The sequence below is a fragment of the Podarcis tiliguerta genome (genome assembly GCF_965153285.1).
Source record: "Podarcis tiliguerta genome assembly, chromosome: 1".
Classification (NCBI taxonomy): Eukaryota; Metazoa; Chordata; class Lepidosauria; order Squamata; family Lacertidae; genus Podarcis; species Podarcis tiliguerta.
The window spans coordinates 30,724,617-30,742,216 of NC_139534.1; the positions used below are offsets into that span (position 1 = coordinate 30,724,617).

Consider the following 17,600-nt stretch of genomic DNA (forward strand, 5'->3'; position numbering starts at 1 on the left):
CAGCAGCATTGTTATTTGACTGATACTGAGTGACAGTTGCCCAGCAGCCATCTAGAGAGGCCAGGACCCTGATATAGTCTGACTCACTCCTGCTGCTGGAAGATCTCTGAACTCAGCGCTAGCAATCGTAACACTGAATCCTGAGTTGCATGCAGCAGCTTCCTGTATGCTTAAGCAATTACAGCACAGGCTACAAATGATCAGGAGAAACACCTAGGCCAGCAGCATCTTTGGAACTAGCAAGGAACCAATGTCTCTGCATCCCCTTCAATCTCACCCCGTCAAACACTAATTATTGAGTTGAATTGCTAAAATATCAAATCGCAGTGAGCAAGAGACAAAAGAACAGAATCCGCAATGCCAAAGCACAGTCCGTACAGAAGAGAGCAGGGAAATGTTTGGGAGGAATTCACTGTTACGCCAAGGGGATCGTTCCACCAGAGAAAGCAGTTCCTCCAGCCCACCCCACCCCCCACTGTTTTTTGTGTTCTCCTGACCACCACCCCCAAATCAATTTCCGGGGAGTGAGGGGGTGCAGTGGGGGAGGAGCAGAAGCTTTTCATTGACTCCCGCTCCTTCATTGGCACCCTTTTGAGTTCCAGGGCCACATTCACTCATGAGTAACCCTCCAGGGGCCACATAACCATGTTACAATTCCTGCTCCATGACTGCAGTCATGGGATTGTTGTCTTTCACATGACGGTATATGTTTTGACTCCACAGAGTGGGAAGTGACGGAGACAGGATCTTTGTGTTATTGTGTTGTGTGAAGTGGGACTATTGTACTTTGTTCTTTTTCTCTTTGCTGTCTGATGCTAGAGAGAGAGGGAGCCATATTGCAGTGCTCCGTGTGTGTTTATATGTAAATAAAGTAGATTAGCCAAAATGCTGAGTTGCTGAGGTCTGTTGTGCTTGATGCACAAACTGTGCGGATCCCTAAGTGTGCCGGTGTCGGTTGGCATTGGTCGCTGTGATGTTCGGGCTGAAGAAAGCTTTTGAAGCTCCCGAATGATTGACCAGGAGGGAGAGAACATGCCAGTCGGGCATATGTCTCTGCCAGGGTCCTACTCAAGGGTAGGCTGAGTTCCTGACAAACCACTGGTGAGCGGGAACAGAGGCGACAGTGGGCAGAGTCACAGATGTGATGTTTACCTTTGCACAGCAGGCTGTATTCCAGCCACACACACAAAAGCCAGAGGTTCCTACACAAACCCCTATTTATATCTCTGTCCAGGCAAGCAAGAGGCATTCTAACAGTTCTAAACAGGCATGCAGCTGGGGGGAGGGGGGCTTTGTAGCAGGACTGGTGATGGGAGTTTTCTGGGGAGAAGGATGGACGCAGACTGAGAACATGCCAGGAACACTGGTGCAATGAAGGGACAACTCACTCAGTTGGTTTTCAGCTGGGACTTGGCAGATCATTAACCTCCTCTGACTAAGCAGCCACAAATCAGATTAGGTCACTGATCACCTATGCTACATTTTCTTCATCATATCATCATCATCATCAGACTTGCCTAAGGCACTAATAGTGCAATCCTTACTATGTCTACTCTGAAGGAAATCCTACTGGGGCTTACTGTAATGTTAATGGGATTTGGGTTGCAGACTAACTCTTCACTATTTTCCCCCTTCACCCATTTTCTCACATTCACACATAAGAACATAATCTATGAGCTACTTGTTTTGAACATTTTGATTTCCTTCCATTATCCCCCAAAAATATTCCTACCAAGTCTTTAGAAATATCTTTACAACATACACACTTGCATTTAACATGATTAACTTTTGGGTCCTACTGAAACTTATACATGAGAGGTAGTATTCAGCTACTCTTCTGAATTATAACCTCCACTCTATTCTTCAATAAAATGGTATCTTCCGTTCAACAACAGCTACAGCCCTTCACCTTCCCTTTCCACAGCTTGTACATCTCTGTGTCTCAGTGATGATACTGGAAAGACCAACATTAATGGGACGCTAAGTAGAAAACATCAGGGGGAAGGGAAATGCATGTTAGAATTTGGAATTTTATTTATTTGGAGTTTGAAATATATTACCACCCCATAGAAAAACATTGCATCTTATGCAGGACAGTGTGATGGTGTTGTTTTATTTTGGGATGTAGAGAGTATTATACGATCTTTATATTGTTGTGTTAACTGCACACTTACCTGCAATTTCTTCTAAAGAATTTGCTCTCATGTCTAGCAACACGGTGCCATTGAGGATACAACTTCTCAGTTCAAACAAGCTGTGAAGCGATAACGTGGCAACGTATGGTTTACTCCACCTCTCTCCTCCATCTTCAACATCTTCTTCAAATTTCAACCACCTAAGCAAGCAAAAGAGCTCAGTCAGCTTCTTCTGTTTGAGAACTGAAATGTCAGTCATGCAGAAGCAATAGAGAAGAAACACAAATAGTGAGATGATTGATGATAAATAGATAGATGATAGATAGATAGCAAGCAATTTCACAGCTCCGCCCTTTGGGTTGCATCCAACTACGTCCTGTTGTTTCATGGGAACCTCTTTGATTGAAAAGGAGGCTTCCACCAATGGAAGCAGGAGGCAATTTTTGCTACTTCCCCCTTCAGCCTCCTACACAAACAAACCCCCGAAACTGCTCCAAGAGGGTTGGAAGACCTTCCATAACAGCATGCAAAGTGGAGACGAAAACGAGGGAGGCGGAAGCGGGGATTTTGTGATGATCACTTCCTTCTCAAAAACCTCTGCTTGATCCAAGAGCTATTTTCTGAATGGATACAGCCCCACAGCATGGTGTGTGAATAATGCTATGCCATGGTTTCTAAAATTTGATCACTTAAACTCAGCCCCCGTGACTTAACTATTGTCTGTTAACCACAAACAAGCCACACTGTTGTTGCTCCATACACCTTGGTTAATATTAACCATGACCCAGCTTAATGTGCAAACCTGGCCTTTTATCTCACTTCTTGGCCCAATCTGATCTATGAGTTTAATAATACTGGATACCTACCATGTGGGAAGTTGGTTATGAGAATGACCAAGATGTTTGAAACGCTTATGGGTGGGGGAAAGCGTATATAATTGCTAGGCATAGTTTCTTAACGTGGTTTCATTTTTCATTCTGCTTAGGATAAACACATACAATACCAAATTCTGAACATGTATATTAATAGATGAATGCCATCTTGCCCTGTGAAGGGATAAAAACATTTGGGTAGCCATCAAGTCATCTACCCGGTCCTTCTATCCTCACCCCCACACATACAGACATTTCTGGAGTGTCCACAGGACAAAACAATGGAAAAGCGGTTCCTACTAAGATGAGTTAAGTTGGGATCAAGTCAAACCCCCCACCCCCGCAGCTTGAACCCTGGAGATAATGGTTAGCTTCCCTCACTTCAATGCTATCCCTGTGTTTCTATGAAACTAGTGAAAAGGATCCTCTGCTTAAGATCTCCACAATAAAAGGGAAATGGATGGATTCAGAATGAATCTTTGGGTATCCATTTTGGCTGTCAGGAGTGTGAATTCAAAGCACCTTCCTGCCTGCTTTATAGGACTGAGAAATCAAAGGGTTGGATATATTTTGGGGGGGGGGGGCAAGCACCTGTTAATTATGACAGAGCAACTTGTTTCTATATTAGGGCAAGTCAAGCATTAAAAAAATTCTGCTTTCTCTTTGATAATAACATGTTGGAAATGTGGGAAGTAGATCAAAGAGGACATCCATGAAAAGTCAAGCATTCCCCAACAATCTTTGCAGCTTTATAAAACCTCCTCCTTTAATTTAAATCTTTGTTTATAGAACGGATCGATATCTTCCAGCAGTTAATCATCCCTGGAGACCAAGCTCCTCATCCTGTTTTATTTAGAAAGCTCTTGAAGTTATTAAGCGCTGTTCAAAAGTAATTAAGAAAAACACACAGGGAGCTGTCAGGAGGCTTAGCACCTAAAAATTGCAGACATAGAAGAGAGAGAGAAAAGAAGGAATTTAGGAAAGAGGGCGAGGAGCCATGAAATATGACACTTGAAGCAAAGACTGAGTGTAGGAACCCAAGTCTTCTTCAAGTTGTCTCTCCCCACTCCGCCATGTCATCATTATGAAACAACATATTCTCAGGGTGTTGTTCCATCACCAAGAGGATTCCTCCTTGTACAGCAGAACATTTCCCCCCTTTCCTTGCCTTGCTCACCCACTAAATCTGTTCTAGGGGATCACCCAACCCTTTGGAAAAGTTCTGAGGGCAGCATAAGGGTGCATGGAGCGAGAAGGGGAAATTCCTATTGTACTAGCGGCAATCCTTGCATGCATGCAACTATTTAATATAGTCTTCCATGTTCTTGTAAATTTGAAATGCTTGATGACTGATAACGTGCACTAGATGAATACCAGACTGGGTGGCCGAGCTTCAAATCTCTTTATTGGCTATGAAGCCCAAAAGGTAATCCCAAACAAGTTAGTATGTATCAACATTTGTTTCCCAACTAAAATAAGCATACTGTCCTTCCCAGGGCCAACATATTAAGAATATGCTGAGCTTTGCAAATAACCAGAAGGGTATTTTTTAAAAATGTATAATTTCCTAATACTCAGCGGTATCACTTTTGCAGAGAACTAAATCATTATATTCAGCAAAGCAACTGAGTCTTGGACACCTTGATCCACTTGTGGAGTAACACGCTCAATATCGTCTGTGTTTACTTTCATTATATCTGTTGACTTCCCAGAGGAACTGAACTCCCAGCAGTTCACCCACACTCTCCATCATCCTTCTGAGTAACAGAATAGCCAAGATCTTGGCAAATTGTACACACGCCACTAAAAAGCTACAAAAGCAAGAACTTGGCTAGAACATTTGGTTGGATCGTTAGTCTTCATTTGATGGGTCGGGGCCCACACCCTGACCTAAGTTGAGTCACACAAGTGGCCTGCATTTTGCTTAGGATTTTCCCCCTTTTTTAAGAACAAACACAAAGACATTTAGAAAGGAAGCAGATGGGTGGAAATGACAGGGTTCCTGTGGCCTTTAAAGGCCACCCAGTAGAGAAAACGGCACAAATGAAAACTGCAACAGAGAGAAAAGAGGGGCACATAGGATTTAACAAACAAAAAACACCCTGAAAGGTGAACTATGTTGCAGGCCAAGGTCAAAGGTCAGGTAAGGTCAAAGTCTACTGCGTTAGACTGCATCAGGCAATATTTATTTACTGACATTGGTGACATCTACGCTCTGCCATTTCTGCAAAGAACTGAGAGGTCGTCTAGGCTGGGCAGTGCTGGATTTACATATAAGCTAAACAAGCTATAGCTTACGGCCCCAATCTCTTGGGGGCCCCTAAAAAAATTAAAGGGGAAAAAACCTGGATGTACATTTCCAAAATATAAGGCAAGTTCAACAATTACTTTGATAAAATACATATTTTGTTATGTGCAAATGGCTTTAGATACCTATTAGGTCCATAAATTACCATATAGCATATATTCAACACAAAAAACAGCAACAAATTTGTTGTTGGCTTGGCAAAGGACAGCTGGACATATAAAGGGCCCCAGTACCTTCAGTAGCTTAGGGCCTCATCAAACCTAAATCCAGCCCTGAGGCTGGGAGATTGCAACTTGCCTAAAAGGAGCTTGCAAGCTCCATGGCTGAGCCAAGGCTTTCCACATATAAGTTCTGCATTGTCCTGGCACTCTGCTATGCAAAATACATTTACTATCATATGAAATGGTGACCAATTTTCATTTGGAGGAACACGGCATTCCCTAGTAGGGATGAGCCTTCCGAAAACATATCTGCAATGCCACGCTCGTTAAGCACTACTTGAAATTGTGGCACTGGTTGGATTTGTCTCTGGTCTTCCAAAAACAAAACAAAACATCCATTTCATTGGCAGAGAATGTGGCTGTACATTTTATTTTGGAACTTTAATTAAATATTTGTCTACCTCCTACGAGTGAAGTCCAGGGCAAATCTAACATGAAGTCTGACAGAAATAAAGTTTATTTGAGGTTTTCTTGTCCCTAATAGCTGCATAACTTTCTCCTGAAACATTTATTTATTGCTGTATATTTGTTTCTCCAGTCATCTACAAGGAACCCAGAGCAAGAATTTGGATGCACAACAACCCTTTGAGGTAGGTTAGGCTGAAAAATATGTAAGCAGAACAACATAGTGAGAATGCCTTCATTAAGCTGGGGTAAGGAATGTCTCAGTACCCATTCCCCAGAGTTATCGGTAGATCAATGCCTGCTTTACTAGAACTGTGTTAGATTTAGGATTTACCCCCAAAAGCCTATTATTTCAGGATTAGTGCTGTATAAAGCATTATGCAACGCCTCCTCATTACAGTAAACAGTAACCATTCACTATGTTACATTATCTAATCGGGGAAAAGTAAGTTCAGCAAAAAGACACACAGGCAACATATCTACATCTTGAACTTTGCTGTTATGCTGAATCTCAATTTAAACCCACTTTGCAATCAAATTGACTGCATTCTGCTTTACTCTGGAGAGGACTCTGAAATAGCTATAACATTTTCAGCAGAGAAATAAAGATCCTAGCTAACTGCATTTATCTTATTTATTTTTGCCCGTGACATTATCTCTCCCCCCCCCCTAAAAACCCCCCAAAACAAACCATGATCTGACCTAAAAAAAATGTCAACATCTGGCTCTGAGGAAAGGCATGTGAAGTAGCAATACTCAGTATATATTCAACATGTCTGGCTTAAACCTAATTAATAGGCATTTTGGCCTTCTCTGTGTCCTTGTACATCAAATGCTAAACAAAAAGAGGATTCACCTGGCTGTCTCCCTCCACTCAGCATCTTCTCCTTCACGCCAGCAAAGTTCATCGAGCTCTGTGAATAGGTCGTGAGGGATGTGTTCCTCATCGTCATCTTCTGTTCCGAGAATAAACTGTACCCGCTGGGAAGGGGTGTCTAGAGAAAAAAAACGAGGGTGGGGATAGGAAGAGACCAGGGAAGTCAAACTGAAGCAAGAAGTATTTCCATAAAGCCAAAGCCACACTACAGTGATTCCATGGAGCATTACTTACACAAATACCTTTTAAGCAATTAAGCACCAGGGTTATTGGTTACAGCTGCATCCTTTTGTGTTGAACAAGTGAATGAGCAGGGTGTAGTAAGGCTATGCAGCTGTCTGTCATCCATATAATTAACTTCTACAGGCAGGTATTACAGCCTGTAATAAAATAATCACAACTTGGCAACTCAGTCATGCTTTAAATGTGTGTTCTGAAACCAACACGGACCATGTTGTCACCAGTTAAGCTTTCCAGTTTAGCAAACTCCTTCTTAACAACAAATAAACATGTATAAAATTGATCAGACACACACTCCCCTCTGCTTGGTTATATGTCCTAGAGATGTAGTTACTGCTTAAGTTTATTCTCTTGCCCTGCTAAAATGAAGACAAAATATCTGCAACTGAACTGAACGCATTTTTATTCTCGCCTCCATCTACCTCCTTTCTTGGGTTGCCTTTCCTTTTCGATTTTAAACTCCTATGGCGCAGAAGCCTCCTGCGAATCTGAAAAATACCCTGCATACTTGGTGACATTAGAAAAATAAACACGTGAAAACTAGGCTGATAAATACTTTCTCAATACGACAAGCAGTCATTGGTCTGAATCAGTTTCATTGGTGTAAAATGGTTTGTCTATTTGACTCTGTTAATTTCATCCATTTTCACTGGATGAATGGAAATTCAAAGAAATGACTTCCAGAGGATAATCCAATCATGAACTTCAGCAAGTCTGCTCTTTGAAAGGGCAATAGGACACCTGAAAATTTCAGGCACATTGGACTAACGAGGTCTCCCAATGAAAACAGTCAGAAGCTTGTGGATTTATATATTTGATAAACTGCCTCTACAACACAGACCCCTTTCCCTGATCTGTCTGAAATTTGGCAGGTCTGGTGCCTGGAAGAAGTGGCAGGCCCTCTTAAAATGTAATGACAAGGGGATAAAAATCAGACAGCAGTGGACTGAATGGATTTCCCATGCAAGGGAGTCAAAGAAATAAGCTATTCTAAATCAGTATTGAACAGAATGTAATTATAATGAACAAAAAAACAAATGAAACTTTTAAAAAGACAAAGGAATGGGGTAACTAAATGATTTCCCCCCCTCCCTTGCATATACCCTGATGAATATATTTCGCAGAAGACAATGATTAAATAAACCCCTTTTAGTGCTGGTATTTTAAGACATATTTGAAATGTTGCGTTGTATTAGGGACATCATGGCTGCATTGTGCATTGGCTATATTTTAAAAAAACACAATACATTCAAGCAATCATTATAGTGCTTCCGACTTTCACTTATTCAGCTAATGCGAGGGTTTTAAAAATATTGTCGTTTAAAAATATTCTCATTTAAACAAAATATTGTTTAAAAATATGGTCATCATACTTTGCATCAAAAAGACAAATCTATGGCTGATGTTTCTGACACTCTGCCCAAAGGTGAGAGAATAACTAGGAATATTTCTTGAGTGCACACAGAAGCCATGTAGTCATTCAAAGGCGGGCAAAAAGTATGAGCGAGCAGGCAGGAGTATTTGTGCTAATGTAATGATTTAGCACTGGATTCAGGGAACGCTAACTCCTCAGCTAACCATGAGATGCCTCACTCAGTTCACAGAGTTTGGTGTGCCTACAGGCCGTGTCGAGTTTTCCACATACATTAGGGCAGGACAGGGAGCAAATGGCTAGTCAAGGACATAGAAAACTCATGACAATAATGATAAATTGCTTGATGGACACATTTCCTCTGGGGGGCATGACTGTAAATTCAACTGCAAACAAATAAACCTCATCTGCAGTTAGTGTTGTTCATGAGTAGACAGAAGTCACTGTTTTATTCCATAAATAGAATTCCACGGTACTTCACAAAACTGGACTAAGCATTGGAAATGAATGACTTAAAGAGACTGGGCATGTAAAATGGAGGTCTGAGGCCTTTTAATTTTTTTATCCGTCTCCATAGTGTCTACTTCCCATTTTTTCACTGATACTCCCACAAAATAAGCAGGCCCCCTGCATCAGTTTAAATAAACTTCCAGATAGGTAGCAGTGTTAGTCTTCAGCAAGAACTAAAAACAAAGGCAATGTTGTAGTAAGTGATGGTGGCAATTACAGTGGTACCTCAGGTGACAGACGCTTCAGGTTACAAACACTTCAGGTTACAAACTCCACTAACCCAGAAGTAGTACCTCGGGTTAAGAACTTTACCTCAGGATGAGAACAGAAATCACGCACTGGCGGCAGCGGGAGGCCCCATGAGTGAAAGTGTGCCTCAAGTTAAGAACAGTTTCGGGTTAAGAACGGACCTCCAGAACGAATTAAGTTCGTAACCTGAGGTACCACTGTTTGTTAATGTTTAACTGTATGCAGTGCTTTTTTTTCTAAAAAAAATGTTTAGTGGTACTCTCATTTTGACTCAAGAAAATCACCATTTTATAGTTCAAATTCGGAAAAATAAATACAGTAAATGGACAAAAGGACAAAGATTCACAAAATGTTTAGGGGTATGCATACCCCTGTGTACCCACCAGAAAAAAGCACTGACTATATGAAAAACACCCACTGTGACCATCCACAAAGCCGTGTGGGTGTCACAAACTTCCTAGCACAGGGATACCAACTAACTTCTGTAGTGGAGATAAAAAGAGGCCAGAAATGACAGAACCCCTTGAATCATGTTTGAATCAAGAGGCCAGTCAAAATTAATGATGAAGACTCACCCCTGATGACCGCCCACATTGAATTGTGCACATTACTCCAAAGGGAGAATGGCAGGAAAGTAAACAAGGAACTGCTTAATATCATGGCCCTTAGCCATGAAGCTTACTGGATTTGGGCCAGTCACTTTCTCTCAGCCTAAGCTACCTCACAGGGTTGTTGTGAGGACAAAATGGAGGGGGGGGGAGAAACACCACCTTGGGCTTCTTGGAGAAAAGGTGGGATATAAATATAATAGCTTTTTTAATATATTTTTTTCAAAAAATGTTTTAAATCGTCTTGAGAAGGCACAAAATTCAGTAGGCAGAGCATGCAAACCCTTATGAATTATTTCCTAGGAAATGTGCTTTCTGAATAGAAGAAATTCCATCCTCTCAGAGACACCATGAGATAGCACATCAAACACAGGATATGTAAGTGTCCCACAGTTTTACCTTGAACAGTCATGTCTGTGGTTAAAAAACTTGCAGAATATTTTTGACCAAAGTTTCAATAAAATATGAATATATGATCATGTAATTAAATGACAGTAATATGATAGCATTTGATGTTGTTCTCTCCCTTCATAGAAAAGTAGGGTGCTTGCTATTAAGTTTAGGAAGTCTATTTTTCTCTCCACTCCCTCAAACATGCAGTTTAATAACTTTTCTGTGCCTGGCATTTATATGAGGAAGAGGCCAGCAGCCAAACAGGTTTTCAGGTTGTCTTCTCAATGCATAACCACCAGTTCTAAAAATCTCAAAAGCTGTAATCCACAGGTCTAAATAATTCATACTTTCTCTCTGCCCTCATAGCATTTGGGGCAATGCCACAATTTCTCAACTGACATCAAAATATGCATTTACCCATAGTGTGCGGCACAATGCATATTTACCTAAATGCATCAGTACGTGCTCAAATCCATCAACAAATCAATGCATTAGGTAAACATCGCAATCCAGATCTGGTTGCAATGGAAAAAAGCAACGACTGTGTGTTTGTTTATTCTCCTAGATGGTGTCTCATCCAATTTGGCCTTGAATCCCACTTGAGTTTGCAAGGGATGATAATGTGACTATGGAAACAGACTATTTGAAACAGCCTTCCCCCTCCTCCGCCCAGAAGGTACAAGGACAGGTGGATCATTCCAGAACACAGAATGCAGATGACCACAAAGGCCTCTTCACACAAAAACAGCATTACATAAACCTGGCTCATGGTTGCTCCAGCCCTGCCCCACATCCATCTATCCTTCCCCTCTAACTGCAGCCCTCCTACGAATGAATATCTTTATTTGTGAGAGAGCTGCATAGGATTAATGGTGCACACAGGGAAGGACCTAGAACAGGGTCTTGTTATCTGGTAGTGTATTTATTTAAACTATTTACAATCACCCTTTCTGGACCCACCCACCCAAGGTGGTAGACCACCATATAGCAGTGCAATGCCATATGATATAACATGACGCAACATTCTTAATAAATGCTTTTTAAAATACAAAAACAAAACCCCAGTACGTTAAAATATAAAGCAGCATAAAACCACAAATCTTCTTTGCCACCAATGCACTCTCAACTACATCACAGTCTGAAAAGCTTGAAGTTTTAACCATCACAGACTCAGTCAGCTAAGGTTCTGGGAAAAGCAGAGATGTTTGAGGGCAATTTTGCAGTGTTTGAAAAATGGTGGCTGAGAGCCTACCTTTAAAACCCAGCCAACCGCTGCATTCTGCAGGAGAAAGCATCTTGCAGATTTCACCCTATTCTGGAGGTCCATTCCATACCATACAGGGGTCAAACCTTGAGTGTGGTGCCAGCCAAATCTTTGCAATGCCCTCCCCATTACTCATCAGACCAATGTCTCATCTCTATCGAAGACTTTCCTCCTTCAACAAGCCTTTTAAGTTGGGACCTTTATCCCAATCTGCATCTGCACTGGAGATAAATAAATTGTTTTTACATATTAAATTGTTTTTTATATATGGAATTGAGATATTTTATGAGAAGTAATTCATAAATAGAATCCAAATTTTTAAAAAATGCTAGCTTTCGATTGTTGCTTTTATCCGATAGCAGTTTTGTGTGTGATTATCGTTCTCCTTGCTTTGAGTTTTGTAAGCCACCTTGAAATAACTGATAGAAAGTGGTATATAAATGTTTTGAATAAATAAAATGTGCAGTCATCACAAGGCAGCAGGGAGATCAGCAACTACTCAAAGATCATCTATAGTTTGTTTAAAAATAGGTTGTTCCAAATAATAACATAGTAGCTCTGAGAAAAGTTTGTAAGCCCCTTGTTGACACTGATTTTCCATATTTTTCTAAAGTCCATGACTGTTTTTAAACAGTGCAAGTGTTTATCCTCAGAATACAAATGGCCTTTTCTAGCTCCCTGATTGGATGAGGGGCATGCGGGGAGCATGCCATGAGCTCATGCCAGGGGCTCATCCATGCCCATGGAACCCAAATCAGGCAAATTATACTTAGTGCTAACCAGCTATTTACTGTCTTTAAGTGGGTTTTGCAAGCCATGCTTTGAAGACAAGGCCCTGCACAGTGCTCTCAGACTGCTTCATTCAGAAGTCATAGCAAAATATGGGTATTGCAAAACAAATCAAGAGAGGAATCAATCCCAGAGAAAAAGAAGGAAGGGGTGAAGGGTGGTAGGATGATGGAGCGTAGAAGTCCATGAGACATTCCTAATCCTCAAAATCATGCTATGGAGGATTGGAATAGGATGCTCGAAGTTAGCTAATCTGTGCAAACTAAGCTAATACACACCACCTTTCAGAAAAGAATCATAATATGTTGACAGGTAAATTTATCTGTCATAGATAAATGTACTACACTATTGCTAACATCCATGATTCATCTCTAGCCCCGATAGCTCATCGGCAACACTGATGAGTAACACAACAATCACAACAGATGCTGACAAAGCCTTTCTGGTCTCCATGACCACAAGTTGTCTGTGCGCATGTTGCAATGCGTGCGTGCACATACCAAATTTAACCTAAAATACAACTGATGTGCTTAGAAACATGATTCAAGCCCAAATCCACCAAGGCATGCATGCTCCTCATAAGTAGCGGTAGACAAGTGCAATTAAAACATTAAAAATAATACTCAGTAGCCAAGCTCCCAAGTGACGTGGATTCGATTATGAAAGGGAAGCTTAACATTAAGTGGCATGAAAGAGGATTAAGCCAAGTTGGGAGTACTAACTAAAGAGCACAGTGTGCTTGATTGTGCCAAAATATCCACATCCCTCTGCTTCCATTAACAAGTGTACCAGAAAACCCAGTGCTTCTTTTATAGAATCTGTGAAAGTACTAACATAGCAAGTACTCCTAGGACATTGGGAGAAAGCTCTGCAAGCTGAGGTGTAAAGGAGCAGAAATCTTCAAGGATTTTGTCTTTACAAAATCAAAATGCCGAGGAACAGTCATGTGCTTTGTGATGTCACCAATCAAATCAACCAGGCCTCTGGCTGATTTGACTGACACCGTATGCCCTTTCAAAATGTGGTTTTTTTTGGGGGGGCGCTATTGGGTTGGTTTTGTTTTTATTAGATATTTTGTGGTTTTATATTTTGATTTTATTCTGTGAACTGCCCTGAGACCCCCAGGTATAGAGCGGTATATAAATTTCATTAATAATATTAATAAATTAATAATAATTTATTATGCTTACCAGGAGGTTGAAGGGGGGAGAGGCAAAGTGACAGTGAGATTGGGGTTTCTCGAAGGAGAAAGTTGATGGGGAAATGGTGTCCTTGTGATAGGAAGTTTTAAAGCACTGTGATGCCTAATGACAATTTCTTTTTGCTGAAAACATGGTAATGGAACATGTTTACCTATTACACAGATTAGGTTTGGTTATTTGTTTTTTTAATTGTCTTTTAAAAACACAGATAAGATACTTTAGAATAACAAAGCAAACAATGGATTATCAGCATCTGCTTCTCAGTGATCTGAAACGTGTTTCTCTTCCTACTTTAGCATCTTGGAATAAGCACAATTTGTCCAAAATAAATGCAGCTAAGTCATTTGGTTTCACATGCGTATTCATTCTGCGCGACCCAATCTTAATCCTCTTAATACCGACTGAACTTCTATTTCTGAAGACATTTCTATAATTTCATCCACCTTACATTTTTCTGCAAGAGCTTTTAAGGATTTAAAGCATTTTTCTAAAGCCTCAGCCTTCATAGCACCTTCCTTCCACACTTTCAGTGCATATAATTAAAATCCAATCTAAAGGCATTACAATGACTACTCCACAACCTAAAATTATACTGGCATTTACATTTTTAAAAGAATCTAAAATATTCTTTTCTACTGCAGCATGGTGCGATAAGGCATCCTGCCTGTGTTTTCATTATAGTCTCTCTGCTTATTATAACTTTGAAGTATTTTCATCTTAGATGCACCTTTTTACATCAGCGCAGTAAGTTATATTATTACTCCAGAAGGAAATAACTTCCCATCAGTGAAGTCCACAAGTCTAATGCTCTTATTTTAATGCCATCTCGTGCTGGGTTTTTTTATTGTTGTTCTTGTTTTTTGACAGTTTTAATTGCTTGCAACATTATATTGTTTTATTGATTGCTTTCAAAACTTTGGAAGGTGAAAATCCTAAATAGCCAACATAGCATTCTCCATATGGTCTACAAGGCCCAGCCTGCAGGGCCAGTGACCATGGATAATGAGAATTGCAGTCCACAACTTTCAGAGAGCACCACACTTGGCTACCTTTCCCTAAAAGCCGGGGATAGGAATAATGAGACCGTTCTAGAAGCATTCCTTCCAATGCTCAACTCAGTTCCAGCTCGTCAGCAGTTCTGTAGCCAAAACTGGACCACAACACACAAGAGGAAGGTACCTCCACTGTAATGTTCTACTGTGTGGAAAAGAATTTGGAAATTACAGCAGGGCAAGAATGGGGCAGGACATGTCCACTGCGTGCACCATTTACACAAATTGTCTAATGGTGCCTGTTAAATTTTAAAAAGCCAAACAAAGCTTACCAAATGAAGGAGACTCTCTGCCATCTTCTAAACCCGAATCCCGTTCTCTGTCTCTCTTTCTGTGTTTGTGCCCTCGGTGTCGATGGCGTCGATGGCTTTTCCTTCCTCCCAGCGGCACATGAACTCCAATAAACAAGGTTCTGTGACCTAGAGAGCAGAAAACAGGTTGGGTAAGTAGATTTGAAAAAAGCAACACAACACATATTTAACGCTGAATCATTGGCCCAATGCCCTATTCTTATGTGGAGGCAGCTCCTTAAAAAATAAGAAGAAAGTGGAGGGAAAGACATGGAAGGGGAAATCTCTGGTGCCCACATAGCCTGTGTGGTTACAGCAAAGCTTTCCAAACTTTTCATGCTGGTGACAAACTTTTCAGACATGCATCATTTCACGACACTGTGATTCAGTTTTACAAGCAAACTGGAGATTAAACTAACCCCTTTCCAGCCCCGGGAGGAGCCTGGGGAGTACCCCTACACATCACAGCCAACACACTAATGTGTCACGACACACAATTTGGAAAGCTCTGGGTTAAAGTGCCGGTCTAAGACCAGGGTTCAAATCCCTACTCAGCCATGAAGCTTACTGGGTGACCTTGGGCCAATCACTGCCTCTCAGCCTAACTCAATTTTCAGGATTGTTGTGAGGATTAAATGAGGAGGGGAACCTTGAGCTCATGGAGGGGGGAGGGGGGATATAAATGCAATAAATAAATAAAATGAACAATAATAAAATGTGGATACTATGCTGTAAGCATAAACTGAAGGGTTGAAAATGTTTCAGCATAAATAAAATACCTAATGGACTGATGAAGCCACTGAAATAAATGTGATAAAATGCTAACCCAACTTGCATAGCAGAGCACTATCTTTATTAGGCCCAAGTCTAATTCCAATTTGGTCATATTTTCTTACCAACTCTTTACTGGTTGTGGCATAAGATATGACTGCCTGGATGGACTAACATCAAAATGGAGGCAGAATTCCATTCTGACACCCATGAGAAGGTCAGGGTTTGAGTGTGAAGAGGAGTAACTGGGTTACATTAGAGCTTCTTGGGCACAATTGGGCAAGACTGTTACGATAATTGGCATCATGGTTTAAAAGTGTTATTAAAAGGTAGCTTCCGTGTAACGATTAGGTAGCACAAAGACTTGTCCAACTGCAGTCACCAGTTGCATTATCTTCTGGCTACTGGAACAGCCGCAACATAACAAATAAACATTTGCAGATTCTCTGGAGTCGGATGTGTCAATCCCGGCACCCCACCCCTTCAAAATATTCAGTTATATGAAGCTGAAACCCCATGTGACCTCTAATCTCATGCAGGCTCCAGCAAGGGCAAAACGCAGAGCAGAGAATCATTTGTCATAAAACGTCAAAGAAATTTGGGACTGACAATAATTCTCTGCAGAAGCAGATAGAAACAAGCTCCTAGCACGCCAGTAAAAAAAAACAAACCATGCCGGTCTTGTTCTGTCATCCCTGCCTTCCCACCCTATCCTGCTTTACAGCGGCGAGCAAAATGGATTTGGATTATACTGCTGTGGTTTTTACATCATTTATATACATTTTACATCTTTTCAAATTATGTACTTGGTAGTGAGAGGAAGATACTTAGCTATCCCAGAATCAGAGCGTCTCTGCAGATGCGGAAAGCAGGAACCTGACACTCTGGAGCATATATTTTTTTCCTGTGATTTTGGCAGTTATGCCAGAGGACAATTATTCGAGGCCCTAAAATTTAATAGGCAGATTTTTACACAACCAAATGTTCAGAACCTGCTGGCGGATAGCGATGATCGAGTCACTTCAATAGTGGCTGAATTTTTAAATGCTGTCCATGAAGAAAGAGTGGCCCATGATAAAGAGACTTAGTGGTTTTTAATGGTAGGTGTTGTTGTTGTGTTGTGTTATACTATCAATGTACATTGATTTATTTTTTGGAGTTAAGATTAGGACTGGGATAAATTGTGTTCACTGAGCCCGTATTTTATACAGTCTATATATGATGTTTGTATGTTAATTTGTGGTGTGCTATGCCTAATAAAGGATTTTGAATTGAAATTATGTACTTGGGTCCTCATGAGGTTCTTAAGCAAACTGGAGGAATCAAGATGCACACAACTTCTTTCTTCCATTTCAGCTACTTATTTTTACAATTTGCAACGGAGAATGGACAAACCAACCGCCCCATCCTCCTTTCTGGTTCCACTACACATAAGACTCAGAATTATAGAGTTGGAAGGGACCACAAGGGTCATCTAGTCCAACTCCGTAAAATTCAGGTATTTTTTTTGCCCAATGTGGGGCTCAAACCCACAACCCTGAGATGAAGAGTCTCATGCTCTACAAACTCACACCATTCCACTTGCTCATGGAGCGCTTCTTAAGGCCAGTTGCTAAATAGGCTGCAACGCTCGCAAAATAGGTTAAGAAATGGCATGTTAAACAGTTAAAGCATCTCAAGCACAGAGAGTGCACAAGAAAAACAAACTGTCCCAAGCCAACCATACCATTAGGCAGAGTAAGGCAGCTGCCTCAGGCATCTGATTTTCAGTGTCGCAAATGAGCAGCCAATTGTTAAAAGTTATTTAATTTATTATTGCTGAATGTTTACTCCCAGAAAGAAGCGGTTCTGGGATTTTCTCCCTCAGTCTTGGGTAGCTTGCACCTTGGCTTGCAGGTGGAGGAAGGTCACAAGCTGCTCTTCCTCCTCAGGTGACAAAATGTATTGGGCGGATGCTGCCCAAAGCGCATTTTTAAAATTAAGGCGCAGAAATACTAATTTACATATACTGAATTTACATATATTTGTAAATTGAATAATTT

General features: G+C 40.9%; 1 protein-coding gene across 8 annotated transcripts in view; it reads right to left on the reverse strand.

Annotated features, from left to right (window-relative positions):
* Positions 1 to 17,600, reverse strand: part of SLC4A10 (solute carrier family 4 member 10) — a 156,377-nt gene that overhangs the window by 62,539 nt on the left and 76,238 nt on the right. For all 8 annotated transcript variants that reach the window (XM_083406510.1, XM_083406506.1, XM_083406509.1 and 5 more), the window contains 3 exons: positions 14,770 to 14,916; positions 6,798 to 6,936; positions 2,175 to 2,335 (listed from right to left, as the gene is read on the reverse strand). In XM_083406510.1, the coding sequence (XP_083262636.1) occupies positions 2,175 to 2,335; positions 6,798 to 6,936; positions 14,770 to 14,916 (447 nt within the window). The remainder of the gene's footprint in view (positions 1 to 2,174; positions 2,336 to 6,797; positions 6,937 to 14,769; positions 14,917 to 17,600) is intronic.